The sequence below is a fragment of the Halichoerus grypus genome, chromosome 8, assembly GCF_964656455.1.
Source record: "Halichoerus grypus chromosome 8, mHalGry1.hap1.1, whole genome shotgun sequence".
In the NCBI taxonomy this organism is placed as follows: Eukaryota; Metazoa; Chordata; class Mammalia; order Carnivora; family Phocidae; genus Halichoerus; species Halichoerus grypus.
The window spans coordinates 92,245,598-92,268,385 of NC_135719.1; the positions used below are offsets into that span (position 1 = coordinate 92,245,598).

Below are 22,788 nucleotides of genomic sequence, written 5' to 3' on the forward strand. Positions count from 1 at the left end.
CGGGAAAAGAATAAATACAGACCAAATTCACACAATCTGTTTCTGTTTAGTTTATAAACTGCGATCGAGTCTGTCAGGTTTTGTGCCTTGTGGGACTTGAAGTCCACAAGCAAGAAATGAACAGGGCTGTCAAAGCCTGGAAGGCGGCAGCCCCTGCAGGTCTGAGCAGTAAGGACTACGACTCCCGATACACATTGCAAGGCCGCGCCGTAATTACGGGCAACCAACCATACCCGAGCAGGGCAAGCCCCAGCCCCCCGGCTCGTAGGACTGCCTCCACCAATGGCAGAGCTCTCAGCGCAGAGCCTGCGGGTTAGGTTGTGAGGCTCGGGCCGGGGGCGGGGAGGAGCTGAGGGGTTCAGAACGCGCTCGGCCGCTGGGTGGGTCGGGGCGTTCGGCGCGCCCTTCATTGAAGCGGCGGTGGCTGGGCTGGGCGCCGGGAGTGGGAAGCGACGGCGCGGCTGGAAAATGCCAGTCCATTCCCGAGGGGATAAGAAGGAAACGAACCATCACGATGAGATGGAGGTGGACTACGCCGAAAACGAGGGGAGCAGCTCAGAGGACGAAGACACGGAAAGCTCCTCGGTCTCCGAGGATGGAGATAGCTCAGGTGTGCAACCCACCGGGGCCGGGACCCTGAGTCCTCGCGCCGGGCGCACGCCAGGCCGCTCTCCGCACGCCGGGCAGCTGCGTCCTGCTGGGAGTGCGGGGCGGGGAAGAGAGGAAAGGGGCGGAGACTGGCTCCCGGCCCTCGGCAGCACCCGGACTCGTCGTGGGGCGCTGCCTGGCTCCAGGCGGGTCCCTGCTGGCGGGGCGGGACCCGGCGCGGGCCTGGGCTCGCCCAGCTCCGGGACGCCGCGCGGTCCTGCTCGCCGTCGGACCCGCCCTGGGGACCTCCGGGCAGTGCCCGGGGCTGGGGACCAAAGCCGGGAATGCCCCAACTTGTTTAGGAGACCTCGGAAATAACTCTTAGCCCCAGACCAATGACTTCTTTCCTTATTTTTATCTTTCCAACCCCTCTCAACATGGGTGGGTTGTCAGGGCCGAGGTTAGATTTGTGCCGGCTCTTGGCTGGTTTAGAATTTGTTAATCTCAGTTTCCAAGTCAGCCTGTCAGTCAGCACTTGAGATCAGCGCTCCTGCGGGGGCTGACTTGGAGCTGTCCCATTTACAGTATCTCTCTGAACTTTGCAAGACTGAGAAGAGCGCAACATCAGGGGTGATTTTGGATCTTCATATGCATATAAATTGGCTGATTTGGGGCAGCTCTGAAATTTTCCGAATCTTTTCTTCCCTGTGATCTTTTCTAATTTTGGGCTCTTTCAGGTTTTTGGGGTTGGAGGGCAGATTAACATCATAGGTCAATTCTGCAAACTTTTAGGATGGTTATTTAAAAAAGAAATGGAATATGTGATTGCCTGGATTCTTTTTCTTTTTTTCCATATGATGAGGATGAAACTTAAACTTCTTTGTCTTGGCCTGATTTTGGCCATGTAAAGCAAGGATTTGATGACAGTCTGTTATTGCCCTGATACACTCTTTTTCAGGTTTCTCTTTCAAAGCAAACCTTCATGGAAGTATGTAATTTCAATCAATAAATTAGCCATCCCCAAATAGGCATTTATGAGTGATTTTCTTGAGCTGCACTGGGCACCAGTCAGTGTGAGGTATAAATAAATAGTTATGATCTGATCTCAAACAGCTGTCATAAATCAGTACTTGAGTAAACTACCAAATGAATACTTAACTGTAAACAATGCTATAGGATTTCAGAGACAGAGGAAATCTTTTCAGAATAGGGTGGCCAGCAAAGGCTAGTTGAAAAAGGTGGGATTATTTTAATTATCTTGAAGAATGGCTAGAATTTGGATTGGGGTGGTATGTTGGATTGGGAGGAATATAAGAAAAGCAAAGGCTAGAGTTTAGGCTTATTCAAAAGAGTGAGAAACCAGTTTTGTTGGGAGAAGGATTTGAGCTAGAAAAGGAAAAGAAGGTATAGATGTGAAAGATTTTAAAAAAGCACAAAACAAGATTGATGTATGCAAGTTTAGGAGTGAAGGTAAGAGGAAAACCCCAGATACAAAGAGAATGGAAATAGCCTGAATAGAAATAGAAAAGTGAAAGATTTGAGATGAAGATGGAAGTTAGAATATTTCAGACATGTTGCTTTTGAGGTGATGGTGGTATATTTAAGTCAGGGTGTCAACTGACAGATGGAAATGTGGCATTGGAACCTGCCTGGGATAGGAAGCATAACTTGGAAGTCATCTGCCTAGCCATGAAAGCAGGTGAGATTTCGTAAGTGAGCAATACAGAGAAAGAACATCTAGGCTGTATGTGAATATATTTTCTAGATTTGTAAAACGCTTGCTCTTCAAGTGTTGTTTTTTTGATGGGAGCTAGGATCTCACAAAATGACATCAATTTGTTAATTTTTATGCTGACTTTTGTGATTTTTCACTGATTTTTATTCCATCCCAGAAAATAATGGACAACTTAATTTTGAAGAAGGTAATAATAATTTGAACTACAAAAGTCAAGTTTTTTAAACGCAAAGACATTATTTAAATAAATTACGCAGTTTTGCTTCTTGTGAAAGCATTTCTTTTCTGCCATATGTCTTTCATGTTAAACTTCCACAGTTTTATTCTTCTCAAACCTCGGTACTGAGCAGGTCCTAAAGCTACAAAACAAAATAAAACAAAACACTGTACTATCCAGAGATACTGGGAAGTGAGTCATCTTGAGGGACCAAGTTTTAAATAGCCAAAAACTAAGCTATTAAGAGCCAGAAATAATTTTAATCTGTTTTGGGAAAGTTAAAAAAAAAATGAACCCTATAGTTCCTTGCTGTATGAAAATAACTGAACATAATTTAACTCTTTCTCATAGTTTGACCTTTATTTGATGCAGATCAAGATGCAGATCATCTTGTGCTTCACTTAATCTGAAGTGTTGAATATATGTGATGTAAAAATAGAAGATATGGAAAATAGGAGAGAGCTGGTAATTAACAGTTGCTTTCCTTCAAAAGTTTGCTTGTTTTTCTCTTCATTTTCCTTTTTCTCACTTACTGACAGTAATTTGGGGGAGAGGGAATAATGAGAATATGAGTAGGAGACCAAGATATCTTGTGGAAAACACAATGAGATTAGTTTTCTTCTTTATGTGACTGGCAAATTAGTCATGTAAGCAGTTCTGAAATAAGAATTCCAAAAGTGTTTTTGAGCAATGTCCTTTAATGGACATAATCATTTTAGTGCTTAAGTTCTGTTGAGTTGATGAAAAATAAACCAAAAGTGGATTAATTACTTCATATAGTATAGTTTGATGTCAGCCCTTTAAGATGATTTAAAAATGAATAAAAATAAGGTCTAGAGATTGCTATAGCTTTAATTCTCATTTGTATTTTACGTTAAAATCTGCAGTGGAAGTTACTTTGGGTAAATGTTTATTTTTTCTTAAGGCTTAATATAGGTCTTGCATATCTAACTTCATATTATAGTTTGGTGTGTATTTTTTGTTTTGTTTTGTTTTTTACCATTTTAATTAACATTCAGGTAACTTGGAACATAAAATTAATTTTTTCTTTGCTCTTTGCCTTTTATTAACAGAAATGGATGATGAAGACTGTGAAAGAAGAAGAATGGAATGTTTAGATGAAATGTCCAATCTAGAAAAACAGTTTACCGATCTCAAGGATCAGTAAGTAGTAATGTCAGAAGGTCATTGTCACTGAATCTCAATCATGTCACATGTATATTAGCACAAGAGACATTATATTCATTCTGAAGTATTTTCCTTTTTGTATTTTATGGGACTGACTGATCTGAAAGAGGCTTCAACTGTGGTTTGCCTGCTGAAGACCTCATTAACTCAACTAAGGGTTTTGAGGCAGGTTTTTTGGGGGGTATAAAAACATTTCTATATGGATGTTGGTAATTAAAATGTTTTCCCTGGCTTGTTGCACCCTTGGTTCTAATCTGCTTCATTCATTTCTTTGTTAAGTAACTGGGTAAAGATAGCATTTTTTAAAATTTTAGAGTAAGAAAATATTTCCCAAAAATGGCATAGTGATTTTTGTTTATATCAACATTGGATAGTACATACATGTTTTCACATTATTTAGTTTGCTTCTTGCAGCAGCTCTGTAAGGTTGGAAGATAACCTTATCTCCATTTTACCTGTGAGAAAATTGATGCTCAGAGGAGTGAAGTGATTTGCCCATAGTTCATCTGGAAGTGATAAACTAAGCCAGGCCTTCTGCCTCCTAGTACTATGGCGTTCCTTCCACTAAGGCACATTACTTTGGAGGAAATATAGTGGAGTAGAAAAAGCATAGGCTCTGAATCCAGGCCTTCTTCACAGATTAAAAAGGTATAATAATAGCTTTTTTATTATTAACCGTAGGGATTGTATGAGCAGTATGTGAAATTCTTAGTTTTGGCTGGCACATAGTGGGTGCTTATTAGATACTCTTTTCTCCCCCTCTTCATAAAACCCGAACTCTTATGAGCAGCTGCTTACACAAGAATGGGCCCCAGTGATTTGAGAAAACAGAATAGATGCAGATGCAGATAAAAAAAAAATCTTAAAGGTGAGCTTTTACTTTGAATCTTGCTGGCAAGGTCATGGGGCATAGCTACATATTAAGAATTGTAAATGAAAGAAACTTCTGAAAGTATGGACACCCTAATTTATTCAGAAGCTGGCTCTTCATAAATTCTTCATAATTTTGCTGCTTATTCTGTTCTCCTACTTCTTCCCTAGAGAGGCCCAAGGAAGAGATGAAGACATGTTTAATATATGGAATTGCTAGACTAAAAGGGGACAGATTTGTTTACTAAATGAATCCTGTTTATGCCACTTCTGGTTTTAACTTTCATTGATATGAGAGGTGAATATATAAATGTTTCAAGCTAGTGCAACAAATTAATATAAATAATCCAAAGTTTAAAATTTTGGCTTTAAAAAACATGGTATCATTTTTTTTTTATTCTAAAGATGTACATTATTAATTTTAAATTAAAATTAGTTTGGATCCCCAAAGGATCCATTATTTGGGCAGCGTGGAGAGTTCATCCAGGATCATTCTGAAAAAGAGGAAGCAAATTTGTGCTTTTGTATTTTAGTACAGGTAAGCCATGAAGGAATAATTCTCATACAATTAATTAAGATATGCCTATTGAGCTTTTAAAGTATATTTTATGGTTTCCCAAGAAATGAAAATTACTGTATAGTTCTAGTATAAGATATTACCAAGGAACACTTTGCAGCTAGTCACTCGTTAAGCCTAATCTTGTTCATCATGGGGTTGGCAGTTGCCTTGATTTTTGCTTTTTCATGGCTCATTATGACCACAAGCCAGGTCCCCCCACCAGCCTCATTCATCTCAGGAAGTATTAAAAGTAGACCCATTACCACTATTAATAGGATTATTTCTCAAGGAATTGGTATTCAGAAATATGTTTTAGAAATAATTAATCTTTGCACCAGGTTTATAATTATCTTTTCATCTGCCCCACTTGCCTCATTGCTATTTTTATTCTGTTGTACTGTATATCTCTGTAAGCTGTCTCAAATCCTCTTTAGAAGAGGTGGGAAATATAACAATAATAATAATAATAATAAAAAACAAGAAGTTATCCTGCTTTAACAACAACAAGAAGTTATCCTGCTTCTCCTGTTCTAGCACCATAGGGCATAACAGCACTCCTTTCATAGGGTAAAAATACACCATTTGCAGTTTGTATACTAGTGGAAGTTTCTTCTACCTCCTTAAAAAGATAGAGGAACTTACACCACCTAAGTTTCCATTTATTTCAATGTCTGTAGCCAATAAACATGAATTGGGATTCTACTCTGTGAATAGTATTGTGGTTGCTGGTGAGGAACTCATGATTCTTGCCTTTGATGAGTTTGTATCTGAATTCCAAGGTTGTTGAAATGATACTGATTTTGAGGAATCTATTCTTTTAAAAGGGTAGTTAATTGAATGTTGTTAATTCACATATCCTGTTCATTCAAGCTGCTGTTCACCTATTAGGGATACCTTATCAATATTTTAAGTTTGATGTTTTTCAGGTTCGGTCATCATTTTCATAAAATTTTTAGCATATTGCCTAAAGTTGTATTTATGATTTCAAAAACTATAAGTATCATGTTGTAGTTTTCTGACTTTACACATTCGTTTATCATTGTATCTTGAGTTTTAGAAAAATTTAACCCAGGTATGATAATGTATTATTGGCAGTTAACTCAGATAATTTTTCATTTTTGTTTAAAAAAAAATTTATTGTATTAACACCCAAACTTGCTCAATTCCTTCAGAATCATCATATAAATCTTTATGCTAATTATAATTATTATAAGCACCAAGATTGATTATCTTGTTTTTTTTTAAAGTTTCTATTTTAATTCCAGTTATGTACAGTGTTATATTAATTTCAGATGTACAATATAGTGATTCAACAATTCCATTCGTCACTGGTGCTCATCACAAATGCACACCTTAATCCCCATCACCTATTTAACCCATCCCCATCCTCCTCCCTAATTGTCCTAATTGTATTGGTTTATATTTTCAAGAGGAAAGAGGAGAATTTTATATGAAAGCCAGGTACTGTAATATTTTCAAAAGCCAACTGCTAGTTATAGTAACACCTACAAGCATAATCAGTGGTTTCTTTTTTTTTTTATTAAAAAAAAATTGAGAGAGAGAGAGAGACAGATAGTGACAGAGATAGAGAGAGAGAGCACAAGCCGGGAGGAGAGGGAGAAGCAGGCTCCCCACTGAGCAGGGAGCCCGACGCGGGGCTCGATTCCAGAACCCTGGGATCATGACCTGAGCCGAAGGCAGACGCTTAACTGACTGAGCCACCCAGGCATCCCAGAATCAGTGGTTTCTTTTAGCAGTTACTACATGCCTTCCTTATGACACATTCTTCACCTATGAGAAAGTAATGAATGGCAAAAAAAGAGTTTACGAAATGATCTTAAATTGTGTTTTGTTTTGAGAGAGAGAGTGCACGCGCACAAGCAGGGGATAGGGAGAAGGAGAGAGAGAACCTTAAGCAGGCTCCATGCTCTGTACGGAGCTCAATCTCATGACCTGAGATCATGATGACCTGAGTGGAAATCAAGAGTAGGATGCTTTACTGAGTGAGCCACTCAAACGCCCCAGTGATCTTAAATTGTTAATCTGCTTTGAAAGTTTTAGGATATCTTTAAAATGCCACAAAGCCAGGATTAAAAGTGCCTTTCATAAAGAATGACAATGTAAACATCTTCCTGTTAAAAAGTGTGCTATCCTGCAGGATTATTGCCAAAAATAAACAATGCGTTGTCTCAAGTACTCAGTCATTGATAATCAAGGTAAAGTTACTGGTGTGACAGCTGGCAAATTAGAGTAGTTGTATGTACATTCATAAATACAGCAACAGGGGTCTCCTACCCCATTTTTCATTTTCCCATCCACCGAGCAACTGCTTTTGTTATAGTTTCTTCATTTGCAGTCCAGACAAACTGGTAATGCTAGATCACAAGTTCAGTAGCCATTGGTTTTTACCTCCATCACTCTATTTCCTCTTTGTAAAAACCATGTAGGCCGAATATAACACACACTCCTTTTCAGGAAAGATGGAGAGAAGCCAGGGAATTACTTATTTTGACGACCAGTAATTATTCAAAATGATTTCTTTGTTTCTTTTAAGCTCAGTGTTTAAATGACCTTTTCTCCTAGAATTGATTTATTCTGCAGTTAAAACAAAACCAAAAATCTAGGAGTGCAAAAAAAGTAGTATCTTAGTTGTATTTTTTGGAAGGCAGCTATGCTAACCACTATACCACCAACGCTCTGGCATTAGTTGTATTTTTTGTACTGTGAATTAATCATTAAAGAATGATGTATCTAAAAAAAAAAAGAAAAATATCTACTTTGTGATTACATGCATAAAGTCAAATAATGTAACTGAGTTTTTCACTTGAGATTAAGGAAAAATACATTTGGTAGGTTATTAGAATATGAATGATATTAGGAAGAGAGAATGTATAGAAATGGTAAATTGTTAGCCTTTGCTGGGCTTTTAAAATTAATATTTTAACTTTTGCTTTGTTAAGACTTTATAAAGAACGATTAAGTCAGGTGGATGCAAAACTACAAGAAGTCATAGCTGGAAAAGCACCAGAATATTTGGAACCACTGGCAACTTTACAAGAAAATATGCAAATTCGTACAAAGGTAGCAGGTAGGAAAGTGAAACATCTTTTCCATATAGTAGAATATGAACTCTTCACTAGATTTGAAAGGTATTTGTCAAGTGAGTGTTTCTTGTTAATGAAATCACAAATTTACAGTGAGCAGAGTATTTCACTCAATCAGCCCACAATTATTAATTCAATGCCTCTTGCTTTCCTCTGTTGCTGTGGGGGGATCAAAAAAAAGTCCTAAGATTGCTCACAGTGTTGTTGAGAAGATACTTCCACATGTAAAACAATTAGAAACATGATGCTTTTATTAAGAGCAACTGTTACTATTTCAGTTTAATTTCTTATTAGATAAATTGAGATTCAATTTAAGTACTCAGTCTTTGGTTTGTAATTGGGATCCAGCCTCAGAATTGTGTCCTAGCACTGATGACAAGGGATATATCTATTTGAAGATGACTTATGATTTTTCATAGTTAGACTAAAACTGAATTTTAACTAATGGAGATGCTGGTTTTTTTCTTTTTGGGGGACACTGATGTTCCTGCACCTATTATGTAATGTCTAAGGCATTGTTCATTGTAAGTTCTTTTTGTACTAAATCTACCTTAAGCCAAATTTTATTCTCGAATGCTTAATATTAAATATGTAGATGATGTGATACTTGCTGTCTTTGCATATTGGCTTATTAGCACACCCTGAAAAAGGAAACAAGTCCTTAATTTTCTTTGACATTCTAAAAGGACTAAGTGAGACTTACTGGATGTTTAGGAAATATTACTTGAGTCACTTATTCACTTTTCTACTGTGTGGCCTCATTTACTTTTTGATTGTACAAAGAATAGTGTGTATGTGTGAATGTGTTGCTAATGGCCTAGTTCTAGATATCTGTCCCATGCCTTTACTACATAAGAAAGAATTACATTTCTAGGGTCAACTATGGCGTTGAGTTTGGTATATATCTAAGGCTCTGTGTTTGCTATTTTTTGATGGTGTATTTGCACAGCCATGTTGCCTATTTTATACTTTTGTCTTGGTAGCTCTAAGTAACCTCTCTTGAGCATCCATTCTCTAGATAAAGCTCTGTCAGGAGCACTCAAACATATCAGTTTATGCATTTTGTTGTTACCGGTTTATACATTTAAACTTCTTGGAATCTTTGGACTCTGAAAATAAATAATAGTTAAAAAATAGTGGTTTTGTTGGTTATTACTTATTACTTTGAGAAGATATGATTAATGAAACCAGAGTTTATTGACTATTTCCATTATGAGTCCTAAGAGATTATTTTTCACAGGAAAGGAGTTTTATTTTCATTTTGATCATTCTCTATCAAACACTTGTAGGAGGTTCTTTAAAAGAATGCAGTAAGAACTAAAATTTGCAGTGCAGTTTCTTCCTAGTTCTTAAATTCTAGTTCTCCAGTCTGCTTTGATATATATTTTAACTGAGCCTTTTTGTTTTTAAAGATTAAGCTAAAATCATTTGTCAGTTTCTTCCTGATTCATCTTATAAAAACAGTTGGACAGAATTCCTGTGAGGAAGTGATAATGAATCTCATTACTGCTAACATAATCAGAGTGATTGTGTTTGGTTGCAGGAATCTATAGAGAGCTCTGCTTAGAATCTGTAAAGAACAAATATGAATGTGAAATTCAAGCCTCTCGCCAGCATTGTGAGGTACTGTTATTTTACTTAACTTTTTAAGCTAATTTCAACTCTTCAAGTCTTTTTCTGAGTGCAGTAGTTAAAAAGGTAAATAAAATAAATGAAACAAAATTAAATTGTACTTTAGCTTATCACTTGTGAATTTTCTTTTTTAAATACAGCTGCAGTGGAAGCTATATTGGAAATAGGACACAAAGAAGGAACGATAGAAAAGAACTAAGTGAGAGAATTTTAGTTTTGCAACGGTTACCTTAAAAAGACTTTGTAATGATCATGTCATTTGGCATTGCTGAAAATATTAGTGCAATTAGTATACTATTCAAATTAAGACTCAAAAAGTGTATATCCAGTGGTACAGTTAGAATGTTGGGTTTATTATTAATCTGGCTCTCTAGATCTATTTCCACATCTTAGGGCAGAATTCTGTATTTATGGTGAAAAAAATAGATGTATTTTTCTCTATGTTCTCTTTATTTGAATAGTGTTTAAAAAACCTAATTTTGCAGATAACTTTTCATATAACCTAGACAAGATCATAAAAACACTCGTAGAAATAAGAGAACAAGTTCTATAATGATTCTTAATTTGTTCTTATTTTACTATATCTTCGTAAATTATTCAAATACTAAGAGTAGATAGATATAAAAATGATGGAATGTGTTGTTTCATTTTCTTGATTACTACTGAGATGAAACATCTTTTTGATGTTTACTGGCTGCTTAGATTTGTTTTCCTAAGAAGTGCCTATTCAAATCTTTTGCCTTTATGCCTTACTTACGCCTATTAGTGTTTCTCTCATTGACTGTAGAGGTTCTTTATGTATACTGGATACAAATGCTTTGCTGGTTATATGCTTTGCAAATATTTTTACCCAGGCAATGGGATGCCTTTTCACTCTTTTTGATGACTTGATGAACAAAAGTTGTACATTCTAACGTAGCTGAATTTATCATCTTTCCTTTATGATACGTGCTTTTTGTGTCTTTCCCACTTTGAGGTAAAAAGATATATTTTCCTTTCAAAGGTTGAAATTTTGCTTTTTAACATTTAGATTGCTAACCTTTACCTTTAATTTTTGCATATGATACAAAGTATGGATCTTTTTTTTTTGCATATGGATAGGTAATGACAACAGCGTTTATTCTGTACTCCATTGTTTTACCATGAATCAGCAATTCCATCTTTTTTCTCCCCATCTCTTATGTCAAATGTCCACTTATATGGCAGCTTGTTTCTAGCTGTTTTAATTTGTTCCATTCATCTGTTGGACTATTTCTGCACTGGTAGCATAATACCTTCTTTACTGCTTTCAGTCTAGTAAGCCTTGATATCTCAATAAACTGATAATTTTACTTTGCTCTTCTTACACTTGCTATTGTTAAAATATTTTGTTGTTTAGTAACATCTTTTTTTTTTTTTTAAAGATTTCATTTATTTGACAGAGAGAGACAGCGAGAGAGGGAACACAAGCAGGGGGAGTGGGAGAGGGAGAAGCAGGCTCCCCGCTGAGCAGAGAGCTCAATACGGGGCTCGATCCCAGGACCCTGGGATCATGACCTGAGCTGAAGGCAGCCGCTTAACCGACTGAGCCACCCAGGCGCCCCTAGTAACATCTTTTAAAAAATTACTATTTCCTGCTGCTGTATAAAAAAGTATTTTTGTGTATTGATATTATATCCAACCATATCTACCTCTCTTCTTAATTCTAATGATTTAATTACAGATTCTTAGATTTTCCATGTAGATAATAATGTCATTTGTGAAAAATGGCAGTTTGTTTCTTCCATTCTGATCTTCCTCTTATTTGTTTTACTTGTCTTAATGACACTGGTAGAACATCATGGAATAGAAGCAATGAAAGCAGATCATGGTTGTGTTCTTGATTTTAAGGGAATGCTTCTTATGGTTTTCCAATAAGTATGATATTTACTATTGGGTTTTGATAAATACTCTTTTTACCAAGTTAAGGAAATTTTCTTTTGTTTCTAAGATTTTTTTTTTTTTTTAAACCAGGAATGGTTGTTAGGTTTTAGGTTTTATTAAATGCTTGGTCTATATCTATTGAATCAGTCATGGTTTTTTGCTCTTAATGTATTTTCTAATGTTAAGCCATCCTTGAATTCCTGAAATGATTATTTTTCTTGTGAATTACCAGATGCAGTTTGCTAATATTTTGTTTAGAAGCTTCATTTCTATGTTTGTCAGTGAGATTTAATTTTTAAGTCTCATACTGTCCTTGATTTGATTTCAAGATCCATAAAATGAGTTAGGAATATCCCATATTTTTCTCTTTCAGAGAAATATATATTTAAGATTGCAGTCATCAGTTCTGTGAGTGCTTAGTACATCTTGTCGTTATGATATGTATTTTTTTAACAGTCTTATACTTATAGAAAATTTGCAAGAAAGTACGAAAGAACTTTTCTGGTGAACATGAGAATGAGTTGGCAACATGATGCCCCATCACCCCTGAATACAACAAACGAAGGACATTCTCTTGTGTAACGATTCTACAGTCATCATAATCAGGAAATGTACATTGATGTTACTGCCATCTAATGCTCAGACCCCATTTAAGTTTGAGCAGTTGTCCCAACAGCACCCTTTATAGCAGAGATCCGTTCAGAATCACTTAGTGTCTTTGTCATTGCATTTAGTTGTCATGTTGTTAGTTTCCTTCAGTGTGGAACAATTCTTCAGTCTTTCCTTTCATGATCTTTACAGATTTGAAAACTGCAGTCCAGTTATATGTAGAATGTCAGTTTTGAATTGGTCTGCTATTTCTTCATGATTAGAAGTGGGTTTTGCCTCTCAGTAAGAGTATCACAGTAGTGATGTGTTCTCACTGAATTCTCTCAGGCAGCACACAATTTTGATATGTACCATTATGGTGATATACACTTTGATCACTCGATTTAAGTGGTGTCTTCCAGGTTTCTCTCAGTACGCTTAATTCTTTTTTTCACATTGTAAGTAATAAGTATTTTAGGGAGAAGTACTTTGAAACTATGCAAGTATCTCATTCCTCGTAACTCTTTCAGTTCATTTATTTATAGAAGTATGGACTTATTGTTTCTTATTTTTTGTCTGCCTCATCTTTCAATTACTGAGGAAGGTCTGTTGGAATTCTCTGTGTGATGGTGGATTTGTTAATACCTCCTTTATTATTATTTTTTTTGTTACTAGTTTTCTTCTTTATGTCCTAAGAAAATCCACATATTGTTCCTTTCAAAATAGTAAAGTCATTCATCATTTCAGATCTGGAGGCCAAAGGTACCGATGATGAAATGCGCCATAAGGCACGTCCACTGTCATGGATTCCTTTGATCAAAAAGGATGGTACAGTCCTGGAGACTGAATGCTCATGATTCCAGAGCTCCCAGCGAAACTTATCTCCTATGGAATTTCTTTTATCTTTTTCTTTTTTCTTACTTTCTTCTTTAAAAAATTTTTTTTTAACTGTGGTAAGAACACTTAACATTGAGGGCGCCTGGGTGGCTCAGATGGTTAAGCGTCTGCCTTCAGCTCACGTCATGATCCCAGGGTCCTGGGATCAAGTCCCGCATCAGGCTCCCTGCTCAGTGGGGAAGCCTGCTTCTCCCTCTCCCTCTCCCGCTCCCCCTGCTTGTGCTTGCTCTCTCTCTCTGTCAAATAAATAAATAAATAAAATCTTAAAAAAAAACAACAACATAACACTTAACATTGAGATCTACCCCTCTTAACAAATATTAACTGTGCAATACAATATTCTTAACTATCAGTACACTGTTGTAATACAGACCTCTAGAACTTAATCATGAGGTTTAACTGAATCTTTATACCCACCCAACAGCAACTTCCCAGTTTCCTTTCTCCCTAGCTTTTGGCTACTCTCTGTTTCTATGTGTTTGGCTAGTTTATATACCTTATATAAGTGGTATCATGCAATATCTGTCCCTATGTGACTGGCTTATTTCATTTAGCATAATGTCCTCAGGGTTCATCCATGTTGTATTGTATAGCAGGACTTCGGAATTTTTTAAAGATTGAATAATATTTCATTGTATGTGTATATCATATTTTCTTTATCCATTCATCCTTCATTGTGCATTTAGGTTGTTTTTCACATCTTGGCTATTGTGAGTAGTGCTGCAGTGAACATGGGAGTGCAAATCTCTTTGAGATCCTGATTTCAGTTCTTTTGGGAATATACTCAGAAGTCAGATTGCTTGGATCAGATAGTTCTATTTTTAATTTTTTTAAGGAAACTCCATACTATTTTTCATGGTAACCACACCATTTTACATTCCTATCACCTGTGCACAGGGTTTCAATTTCTCCATATCCTCACCCACACTTGTTATCTTTTGTTTTTTGATAATAGCCATACTAATAGGTGTGAAGTGATACCACACTGTGACTTTTTTTTTTTTTTTTTTTACAGAGAGAGGGTTAGCGAGAGCAGGAACACAGGCAGGGGGAGTGGGATAGGGAGAAGCAGGCTTCCCACCCAGCAGGGAGCCTGATGTGGGGCTCGATCCCAGGACCCTGAGATCATGACCTGAGCTGAAGGCAGACGCTTAACGACTGAGCCACCCAGGCGCCCCTTGCCTGATGAGAGGTTTTTTATTCTTTTTCTCCAACTTTTTTATGGTCTATATTTTAGGCATATTATTTGTAAATAAATAGGACATGTGTTGATTTAAAAACTTTTAAGAATCCCTGTCTTTTAATTGGTAAATTTAGTCCAATTATATTTGTAGTGATTATTTTGCTATGTAATAGTAACCTATTTTGTGTTTTCTATTTTTTCTGCTTTATCCTTTTTTATTCTTTCCTGACCTTTCCTGGGTGTGTGTGGTTTATTGAGTTTTAAAAATTTCATCATACAGGGGCACCTGGGTGGCTCAGTCAGTTAAGCGTCTGCCTTTGGCTCAGGTCATGATACTAGAGTCCCAGGATTGAACCCTGTGTCAGGCTCCCTGCTCAGCGGGGAGTCTGCTTCTCCCTCTGCTCCTCCCCCTGCTCGTGCTCTCTCTCTTGCTTACTCGCTCAAATAAATAAAATCTTTTAAAAAAAAATTGCATCATACATTGGTACTCTCTATATTTTAATGATTAGCTTAAATTTTCAGTATGCATATCTACATTAGAATCAAATATTAATAACTCTGTCCTCCTCCTGAATTATAAAGGACCCTTGAACTCTCTAACTCTAGTTCCTCCCTCCCAAAGTACAAGTTATAGTTTTCAGTCCTTTAGTTCCATTTTGCCTTTTTACCCTTCAAATGAAGCATTATTCTGATCTCATTGATTTAGTTCTTTTTAGGTTTTTGCATATTTTACTAGTTTTTTGCTCATTGTTTTTGAGTTGTAACCCTTCCTTGCAAGTTCCTTTTCTGCCTCTTGAAGAACATCCTAAGCATTTCTTCACTGAGAGTCCACTGATGGTAAACTCAGTTTTTACTTGTCTAAAATAGCTTATTTGTATAATTATTTGTATAATTCTGGAACGACAGTTTAGGGGGATAAAACATTGTAGGATGATAATTATTTCCTCTTAACATTTTTAGGATTTTACTTTCCACAATCTGCTTAGAAGTCTGTAATCATTTGTAGATAGCTTTTTTCCTTCCTTTTACTAGCTATTTTTATATTCTTTTCTTTGTTGTTCTTCAGTTTCTTTATTGTGTGTCTCCATAGAGATTATTTTTCTCTCCTTACTTGGATTTGTTGTGCTTTCTGAATCTGAGAATTTGTTTTCCATTAGTTCTGGAAATTTCTTAGATATTATTTTTTCTGGTATTGCCTTTCTTTCGTTTTCTCTGCTTCCTTCTGGAACTTGAGTTAGTCATATGTAAGTCCTCATTTTGTCTTCCGTATTTCTTAATACTTAATTCATATATTTTTTTTAAAGGTTTTTATTTATTTGAGAGAGAGAGCGAGAGGGAGAGTGAGAGGGAGAAGCAGACTTCCCGCTGAGCAGGGAGCCTGATGCAGGGCTTGATCCTGGACCCTGAGATCATGACCCGAGCTGAAGGCAGATGCTTAACCAACTGAGCCACCCAGGCGCCCCTTAATTCATATTTTTTACTCAATATATTATCTGAAGTTCTTCAGAGTCTAATTCTGCTGTTTTTTTTTTTTTTTTTTTCTTCTTCAAATTTCTGCCAAACCTCACAGCTTATTTCCTTATTTCATAATTCTGGACTGTAGCAGGCTTTATTGGTTGGAATTCTGTGCACCTTGGACAGAGGATGTAGTTCTTCAGATAGTATCTGCTTTTATTTCTGCTAGGTTGTTTCAGCTAGGCATCCTGGTATGCCAAAAGCACATGACTGCTTTAATTTTTTGGCTTGGAATTTCCTAGAAGATGCAGGTAATCTACATTTGAATCTCAAATATGTAGAGATCAGGCCTAAGATGACGTATTTTTGGGAAAAACTTCCATTTATTGCCTGAGATTCATCTGAATTTCCCTCAGGTGAATCTTTTCTAGTCTGCCTTTTCTTTGAAGATATAACCCTTCAGGGCTATGCAGGGATCCCAGTTCTTGTTCCTCACTTTGCTTAGGCCCAAGATCTTTCTCTTTTTCCCAAACAGCCACTAAAAACCATTCCTCTAGGTTACCAACACCAGCAAATACCCTCAAGGAAACCATAGCTTCAACACCAGGTTAGCATGCTGGTTTCCTGCTCCTTGTTTATTTTTGGTTCTTGGAGATCTCTCTTACTTTTTTAAGAGCTTAACTATACCTTTAAAAAGATGTTTGTGGTATTTTATTTAGAATATCTGTGTAGGTGTGTTGGGAGGTTTTGTTTTGTTTTGAGATTTTCTGGGTTTTGTTTTGAGGATATCTAGTCTACTGTATTGTCAGACATAAAAGTCAGCAGTGTATCGTCAAGTAATATATTTTACTTAGACAAATATATTGATATTCTTTCTCTTCCATCTTTTTTTTTTAAAGATTTTATTTATTTATTTATTTGACAGAGAGAGACACAGCGAGAGAGAGAACACAAGCAGGGAGAATGGGAGAGGAGAAGCAGGCTTCCCGCTGAGCAGGGAGCCTGATGCGGAGCTCAATCCCAGAACCCTGGGATCATGACTGAGCCGAAGGCAGACGCTTAACGACTGAGCCACCCAGGTGCCCCTCTTCCATCATTTTTTAAAGATTTATTTATTTTAGGGCGCCTGGCTGGCTCAGTTTGGTAAGTGTCTGCCTTCGGCTTGGGTCATAATCCCAGGGTCCTGGGATCGAGTCCCGCATCCGGCTCCCTGCACAGTGGGGAGTCTGCTTCTCTCTCTCCCTCTGCTCCTCTCCCAGCTCATGCTCTCTCTTTCTCAAATGAATAAATAAAATCTTAAAAAAAAAAGATTTTAGAGAGAGAGCAGTGCGTGTGAGAGTGTGGGGGCAGGGGCAGAGGGGGAGAGAGAGAGAGAGAATCTCAAGCAGACTCCCTGCTGAGTGTGGAGTCCAATGTGGGGCTTGATCTCAGCACCCTGAGATCATGACCTGAGCCTAAATAAGAGTTGGCCACTTAACCAACTGCGCCACCCAGGCACCCCTCTTCCATCATTTTTCAGCTTTGAAAGTCTTCCCTCCTCCATAGAGATGCTATTTACCTAAATTTCTTCTAATTTAGTTATGGCTTGGTTTTTTAATACTTAATATAGAATTAGTATTATAAATGATCTGTTTACTTATATAATTAATACTCATCAGTAGTTCAAGGGCATTTTAGACATGAAATAAAGGCTGGAAGGAAACTTACATTTAGAGTGTTATCTATTTTATATTCACTCTCATTTTAATCCTTACCACAGCCTAATGAAATAGGAATTATCTTGATTTTATGAATGGGTTAACTGAGGGGCTCAGAGAGCTTAAGTAATTTGCTCAGGGTCACATGTTTAAGGAGCAGCAGAAGCAAGACTGAAATCCTTTGATCTTTCTAGTCATTCATGCAATTTACCATTAAATCTGAAACTTTGTTATTCAGGGCTTTTTATCTGCTTATTACTTAGTTCTACATTTGGCTCATATAGAAATAACTGAGAGGCAGGGGAAGTGGGAAGAAGGGAGACACACTGCCAGTTGTCAAAGTAAGTTTGATTAGCAGCAGATAGAAAGAGGGGCCAGGACCAGAGACTAGAAGACATGTTCATAAGGGTATGCGTACAGAGAGTATGCCAGCAAACCACAGAGGCAATCGAGGCAGCAGATGGTTTGTGTCAAATTAAGGAAGGAAATCACATTTATAGAATACAGTGTGCCAGACACTGGGACAGGTGGTGATGCTTTATTTAGGTTATCTCATTTAAGCCTCCCCATGGATCTGGAGATGAGTGTTAAGATCGACAGCAGGTGGTAGCAAGGTCTCAGGCCCTGAGGGCTCAGGGTTAGGATTCCAGTTCCTGAGAAAATTGAGGCTCTTCAGGGCTCTGATCTTGGTTATCTATTCATTTATTTATTTTTTTCTAATTATAACATTAATAAGTATTGAGAAAACTTGAGAAGTAAGTCTAAAGAAGTAAATACAATGAACCATAATCTACCAAGCAGTGGACATTTGTTAATAAGTATGTGCATGTTTGTATAATTGTTTTTCACATAGCTGGTATAACTATACATACTATTTTATATCCTGTTTTACGATTACCATTTCGTGAGGATTTCCCTACAGTTCTAAATACTCTTTTAAACCTTTGCTTTTAGCAGGTAATATGTGTACATGTTTCCTAAGGCACCGGCTTATAATGAAACACAGCAGTCCCCTCTCCCATCTCTAAATTCTACATTCCAGCAGCAATGATCTAACTCTTGTAGTTACAGCTTCTGGAATTTGCCCTCATATTTCTAAATAATATCAGTTTTAGATATTATCTATTGGTTTCCTGTTATGAAAGCTGAAGATTCCGTAATAGTTTCCCTCATCCCATTCTTCCAATACTGTTATGTCTCAATTTTTGTTTTCGTTGTAGCTATAAATATTGTTTACTGAGCCAAGAGTTACACTACACTCAAACTTCCCTTTTTATACAAATCTATTTGTAGCCTCGGAATTAATAATTGCTTCATTTATTCTTAGTTTTGTCATTTCTTCTCAGAGATTCCAGCAGATTTATGAAAGCTCCCTAATGCTGTTTTCCATGTGATCAAATGCATCAGATAATCCCCGAGGAGCATCCCCTGTTTCCCTAGAATCCCCTGTCCTGCTCCATCCTGTGCCCTCCTTCAGATGCTTTCTAGGCCATCTGCATCGCTATCTTCATGGGGTGTCTTTTCACCATCACTCTAGAAGTTCCCTTTACGTCTTTTCCACTAGATCTTGTTCTCATTTTCAGTTGGGTAGAGTAGCTTCTTGGGAAAAGGTGTATAGAAATAAGCTTGTTGAGAGCTCTTGTATTGGTTGTCTGTTGCTTTGTAATAAATTACTCCAAAACTTAGTGACTTAAAACAAGAATAAAATTTATTATTTTGTAGTCTCTGTAGCCAGGAATTTGGGAGCAACTTAGCTGGTTGGTTCTGGCTCAGGGAGTCCCATAAAGTTGCAGTAAAGAGGTCAGCCAGCCGAAGCAGTTATCTGAAGGCTTGACTGGGGGCTGGAGGATCTGCTTCCAAGGTGACTCACTCACAAGGCTGGCAAGTTTTTGCTGGTTGTTGGTTGGAAGCCTTAGTTCTATGGGCCTCTCCAGATGCTGCCTGAGGGTCCCCAGGACCCAGTGACTGCATCTCTCAGAGTGAGTGATCCAAGAGAGCAGGATGGAAGTGACGATGTTTTTTATGACCTAGATTTCTGCCATATTCTATCCATTAGAAGTGAGTCAGTAACTCCTATCCACATTCAAAGGAGTAAGTACAGGTTTGGAGATCGGAGGGGTATGGGATCTTGAAGCCAAATATATAATTATAGTAAGTACTTTAAAAAAGGTGAATTACCTATTGAACAAAGAAGCCTGTAGAGGGACCTAAGCAGGGGAGTTTGGATGCCCATTTCTTTTCCAGGTGTCCTCTCGCTCCTGTGTTAATGACTTTCTTTCCTACTCAGGAAAGGTTTTTGAGGATCTTACGGGGTTGAGGATAAGAGAGAGAAGGACAAAGAAATAAGACTGTGAATAGATTCAAGGCACTTCTATCTGTACACTTTATACTTTTAATATCTTTAGAGGTGTCTTCAAAGCTTTAAATATTTCAGGCTCATTGTGTTTTGTTTTGTTTTTTTAATTATAAAGAATGATTAGTGGACTTATTTTAGAATTTTGGTTGACCTAGGGCAATTTTATCAATAGAAATGAAAGAGACTGCAGCAGTTAAATTTTCATAAGCTTAAAAACAAAAGCTTTATCACTTCCACTCTGCATTAGGAGTCATCTTTGGTTGGAGAATCTGATCTGTCTATAGCTGTCACACTACCTTGACCATGGCTGGGGTCTGCTCTCCCTTTTCCTCTGATATATAATGTTTCCCAGTGCTTGTAGCACAATGTAGATAAGGCTGGAATATTTCATAAGGCTTTACCAAAGGTAGGCAAACAAGTAAAAAGAAATAAGCATAGAGGGTAGCAAGCAAGGAGATGATTTTTCATATGAGATCGAGTTTTAGTCTTCAGCTTTACTTTCTCAAGCTCCTGGCTTGCCTCAAATTGACAAAAGCCATCTTCTCTCTACCACTCAGGAGAACCTTCAAGCATGTGTAGACTAAATTTCAAACCCGAAAGAGAGGATTTCATGATTTACACTGGGAGTGCTGCCAAATGGGTGTGGCCTGGGCCTTCCACAAGAAATCCTATTTAACTGTATTCCAGTAGTCTCTATGAGACGACAGTCATATCTAACTATATATCAGTAGCCTATCCTCACTAGAGTAAGGGTGTGGTGGATGGGTTGGGGATCTGTCATAAGCTTTTTATATAACAAATCTAAATATTATATTTATGTATATTTTATCCCTTTGAAAATAAGGGATATAATGTTTTCTAATTAAAAGAACAAGGGGCTAGAACTAGTAGACCTGGGTTCTAGTCTGATTTGCTAGTAGTAAATAGTCTCTTTTAGCAAGTCCCTCAGTCTTTCTATAGTTTTGTTGAGAGATCTAGATATAGTCTGCAGTTTTATGATTTTGACTCTCATTAGATTTAAAATGATTACAGAATTCGTACTTGAATCTTTCTCTTTGTGATACAGTAGTCTATTTTGTATCATATTGAGATGTTAGTGAGGAATAAAGGCTCAATTATTGTTGTGATGAGAAAAAATGAACCATTTTATAATGATCTACTTTATAGGACAGGTTCTCTATTATAGTGACAGGTAGGACCTGCTTATATTTAAAAGGGGCCATTGGAGCTTACTATGAATTGTATGTAAACATTTACCCTCATATCACATATAAATTTAGATGTTATTAAACAATTTAATTGCATGTATTTAAATCTATACTTAGATTCTATATTTTCTAGTTTCATTTCTTTCGTGTTTTTGGCATTTTATCTTAAAAAAATTTTAAGTTAGCAGACAAAAGCATCATGTGTTAAAGTACTTTAAGAGTAAGTTATTTAAAAAAAAAAAAAAAAGAGTAAGTTATTTAGTACTCATAGTTAAGACCGATTTTTTATTTCTACTTATGCATAACCTTTTTTTTTTCCAGAGCGAAAAGCTTTTGTTATATGATACAGTCCAGAGTGAACTGGAGGAGAAGATAAGAAGGCTTGAAGAGGATAGGCACAGCATTGATATTACGTCAGGTAACGGGAATGATGTGATGGTGATGTTTACTTTAAGTGACACTGAACCTGTGGTTTACTGTAGTGTCTCCTAATATCCGAGTCTCCTGATATAAATGTTATGTAAATGAAGTGTCCTAATGAGAGGAGAAAGGGGGAGACTTCTAAAGAATTTGATAGGCTTGTGATTGTTGCTTTGATTTGAATTCACATTTCAGAAAGACATAGAAAATGGAGTGCGTGAAAAGGGACAAAAGAGAAGTATGACAGCAACTACAGGAGTAAGAATGGTATACTATAAAATAGTAAGAATATTTTTATAATATAAGAATAGTACTGGAAGACAACTGCAGTATATGTTCTTCCCTTTAAGTCTTGAAAGATCAGGTGGAAGAAGGAATAAAAACCTTTTCTTTTTGGTATCACACAAACTGGAAATTACAGGGAGGGAGATTTTTGTCTCAGAAAAAGGAAAAACTCATTAATAATTACATCAGTCCAAGGTTGAAATTGCTTTTTCAGGGGTATTATGGAAAGGCTTTCTACATTGGGTTGAAGATGTACTGGGTTACTCTACAGGTCTTGCGTGTATATTGCTTTTCCTCTTAGAGATTTTATTTCTCTGGTGTAGAATAGGTACAGTGGGGTCAGACACGCTGAACTCGTAATGCCACTGCCCCAGTCCCTACTGCTTGGGTGACCATGAACAGTTACTTTAGCTTTTCTAAATCAGTCTCCTCATCTGTAAAATGGAAATAATAGGAATACCTACCTCAGAGATAGCTTTGAGGATGACACAATGCATGCAGTGTATATTTAACAAAGTACCTGACATATGTTCATCAGTTATTAGTCATTAAGTGCCAAGTTGATTTTTACTTTAATAAAGGCAGAGGAAATTTTATGAATATATAGCTGCTCATGAAATTATATAGTCATATGTGTATATACATAGCTTCCAATGAAATTTTGCTACCATGAAATTACAGAGCCTTTTCGCCCACTTTGATCTCCAGAAATCAGCTAATACTTAATTTTTATTTACTTGCCAGAGCTGTGGAATGATGAGCTTCAGTCAAGAAAAAAGAGGAAGGATCCTTTCAGTCCTGACAAAAAGAAGCCAGTTGTTGTTTCAGATATCCTTTTCTAAATTTTTCTTTGCCTTGGTATACATTTTTGCATTGTCCCTATCTTTGTAATTTTTATTAGTAT

General features: G+C 36.9%; 1 protein-coding gene across 2 annotated transcripts in view; it reads left to right on the top strand.

Annotated features, from left to right (window-relative positions):
* The first annotated feature begins 314 nt into the window (after window positions 1-314).
* The window catches only part of BRMS1L (BRMS1 like transcriptional repressor), a 28,149-nt gene continuing 5,675 nt past the window's right edge, over window positions 315-22,788 (top strand). The window contains exons 1-6 of one of the 2 annotated variants that reach the window (XM_036101989.2): window positions 315-610; window positions 3,614-3,704; window positions 8,118-8,245; window positions 9,805-9,884; window positions 21,501-21,597; window positions 22,629-22,712. In XM_036101989.2, the coding sequence (XP_035957882.1) occupies window positions 469-610; window positions 3,614-3,704; window positions 8,118-8,245; window positions 9,805-9,884; window positions 21,501-21,597; window positions 22,629-22,712 (622 nt within the window). In that variant the 5' untranslated portion in view covers window positions 315-468. The remainder of the gene's footprint in view (window positions 611-3,613; window positions 3,705-8,117; window positions 8,246-9,804; window positions 9,885-21,500; window positions 21,598-22,628; window positions 22,713-22,788) is intronic. The other variant, XM_036101991.2, reaches the window with a different exon arrangement.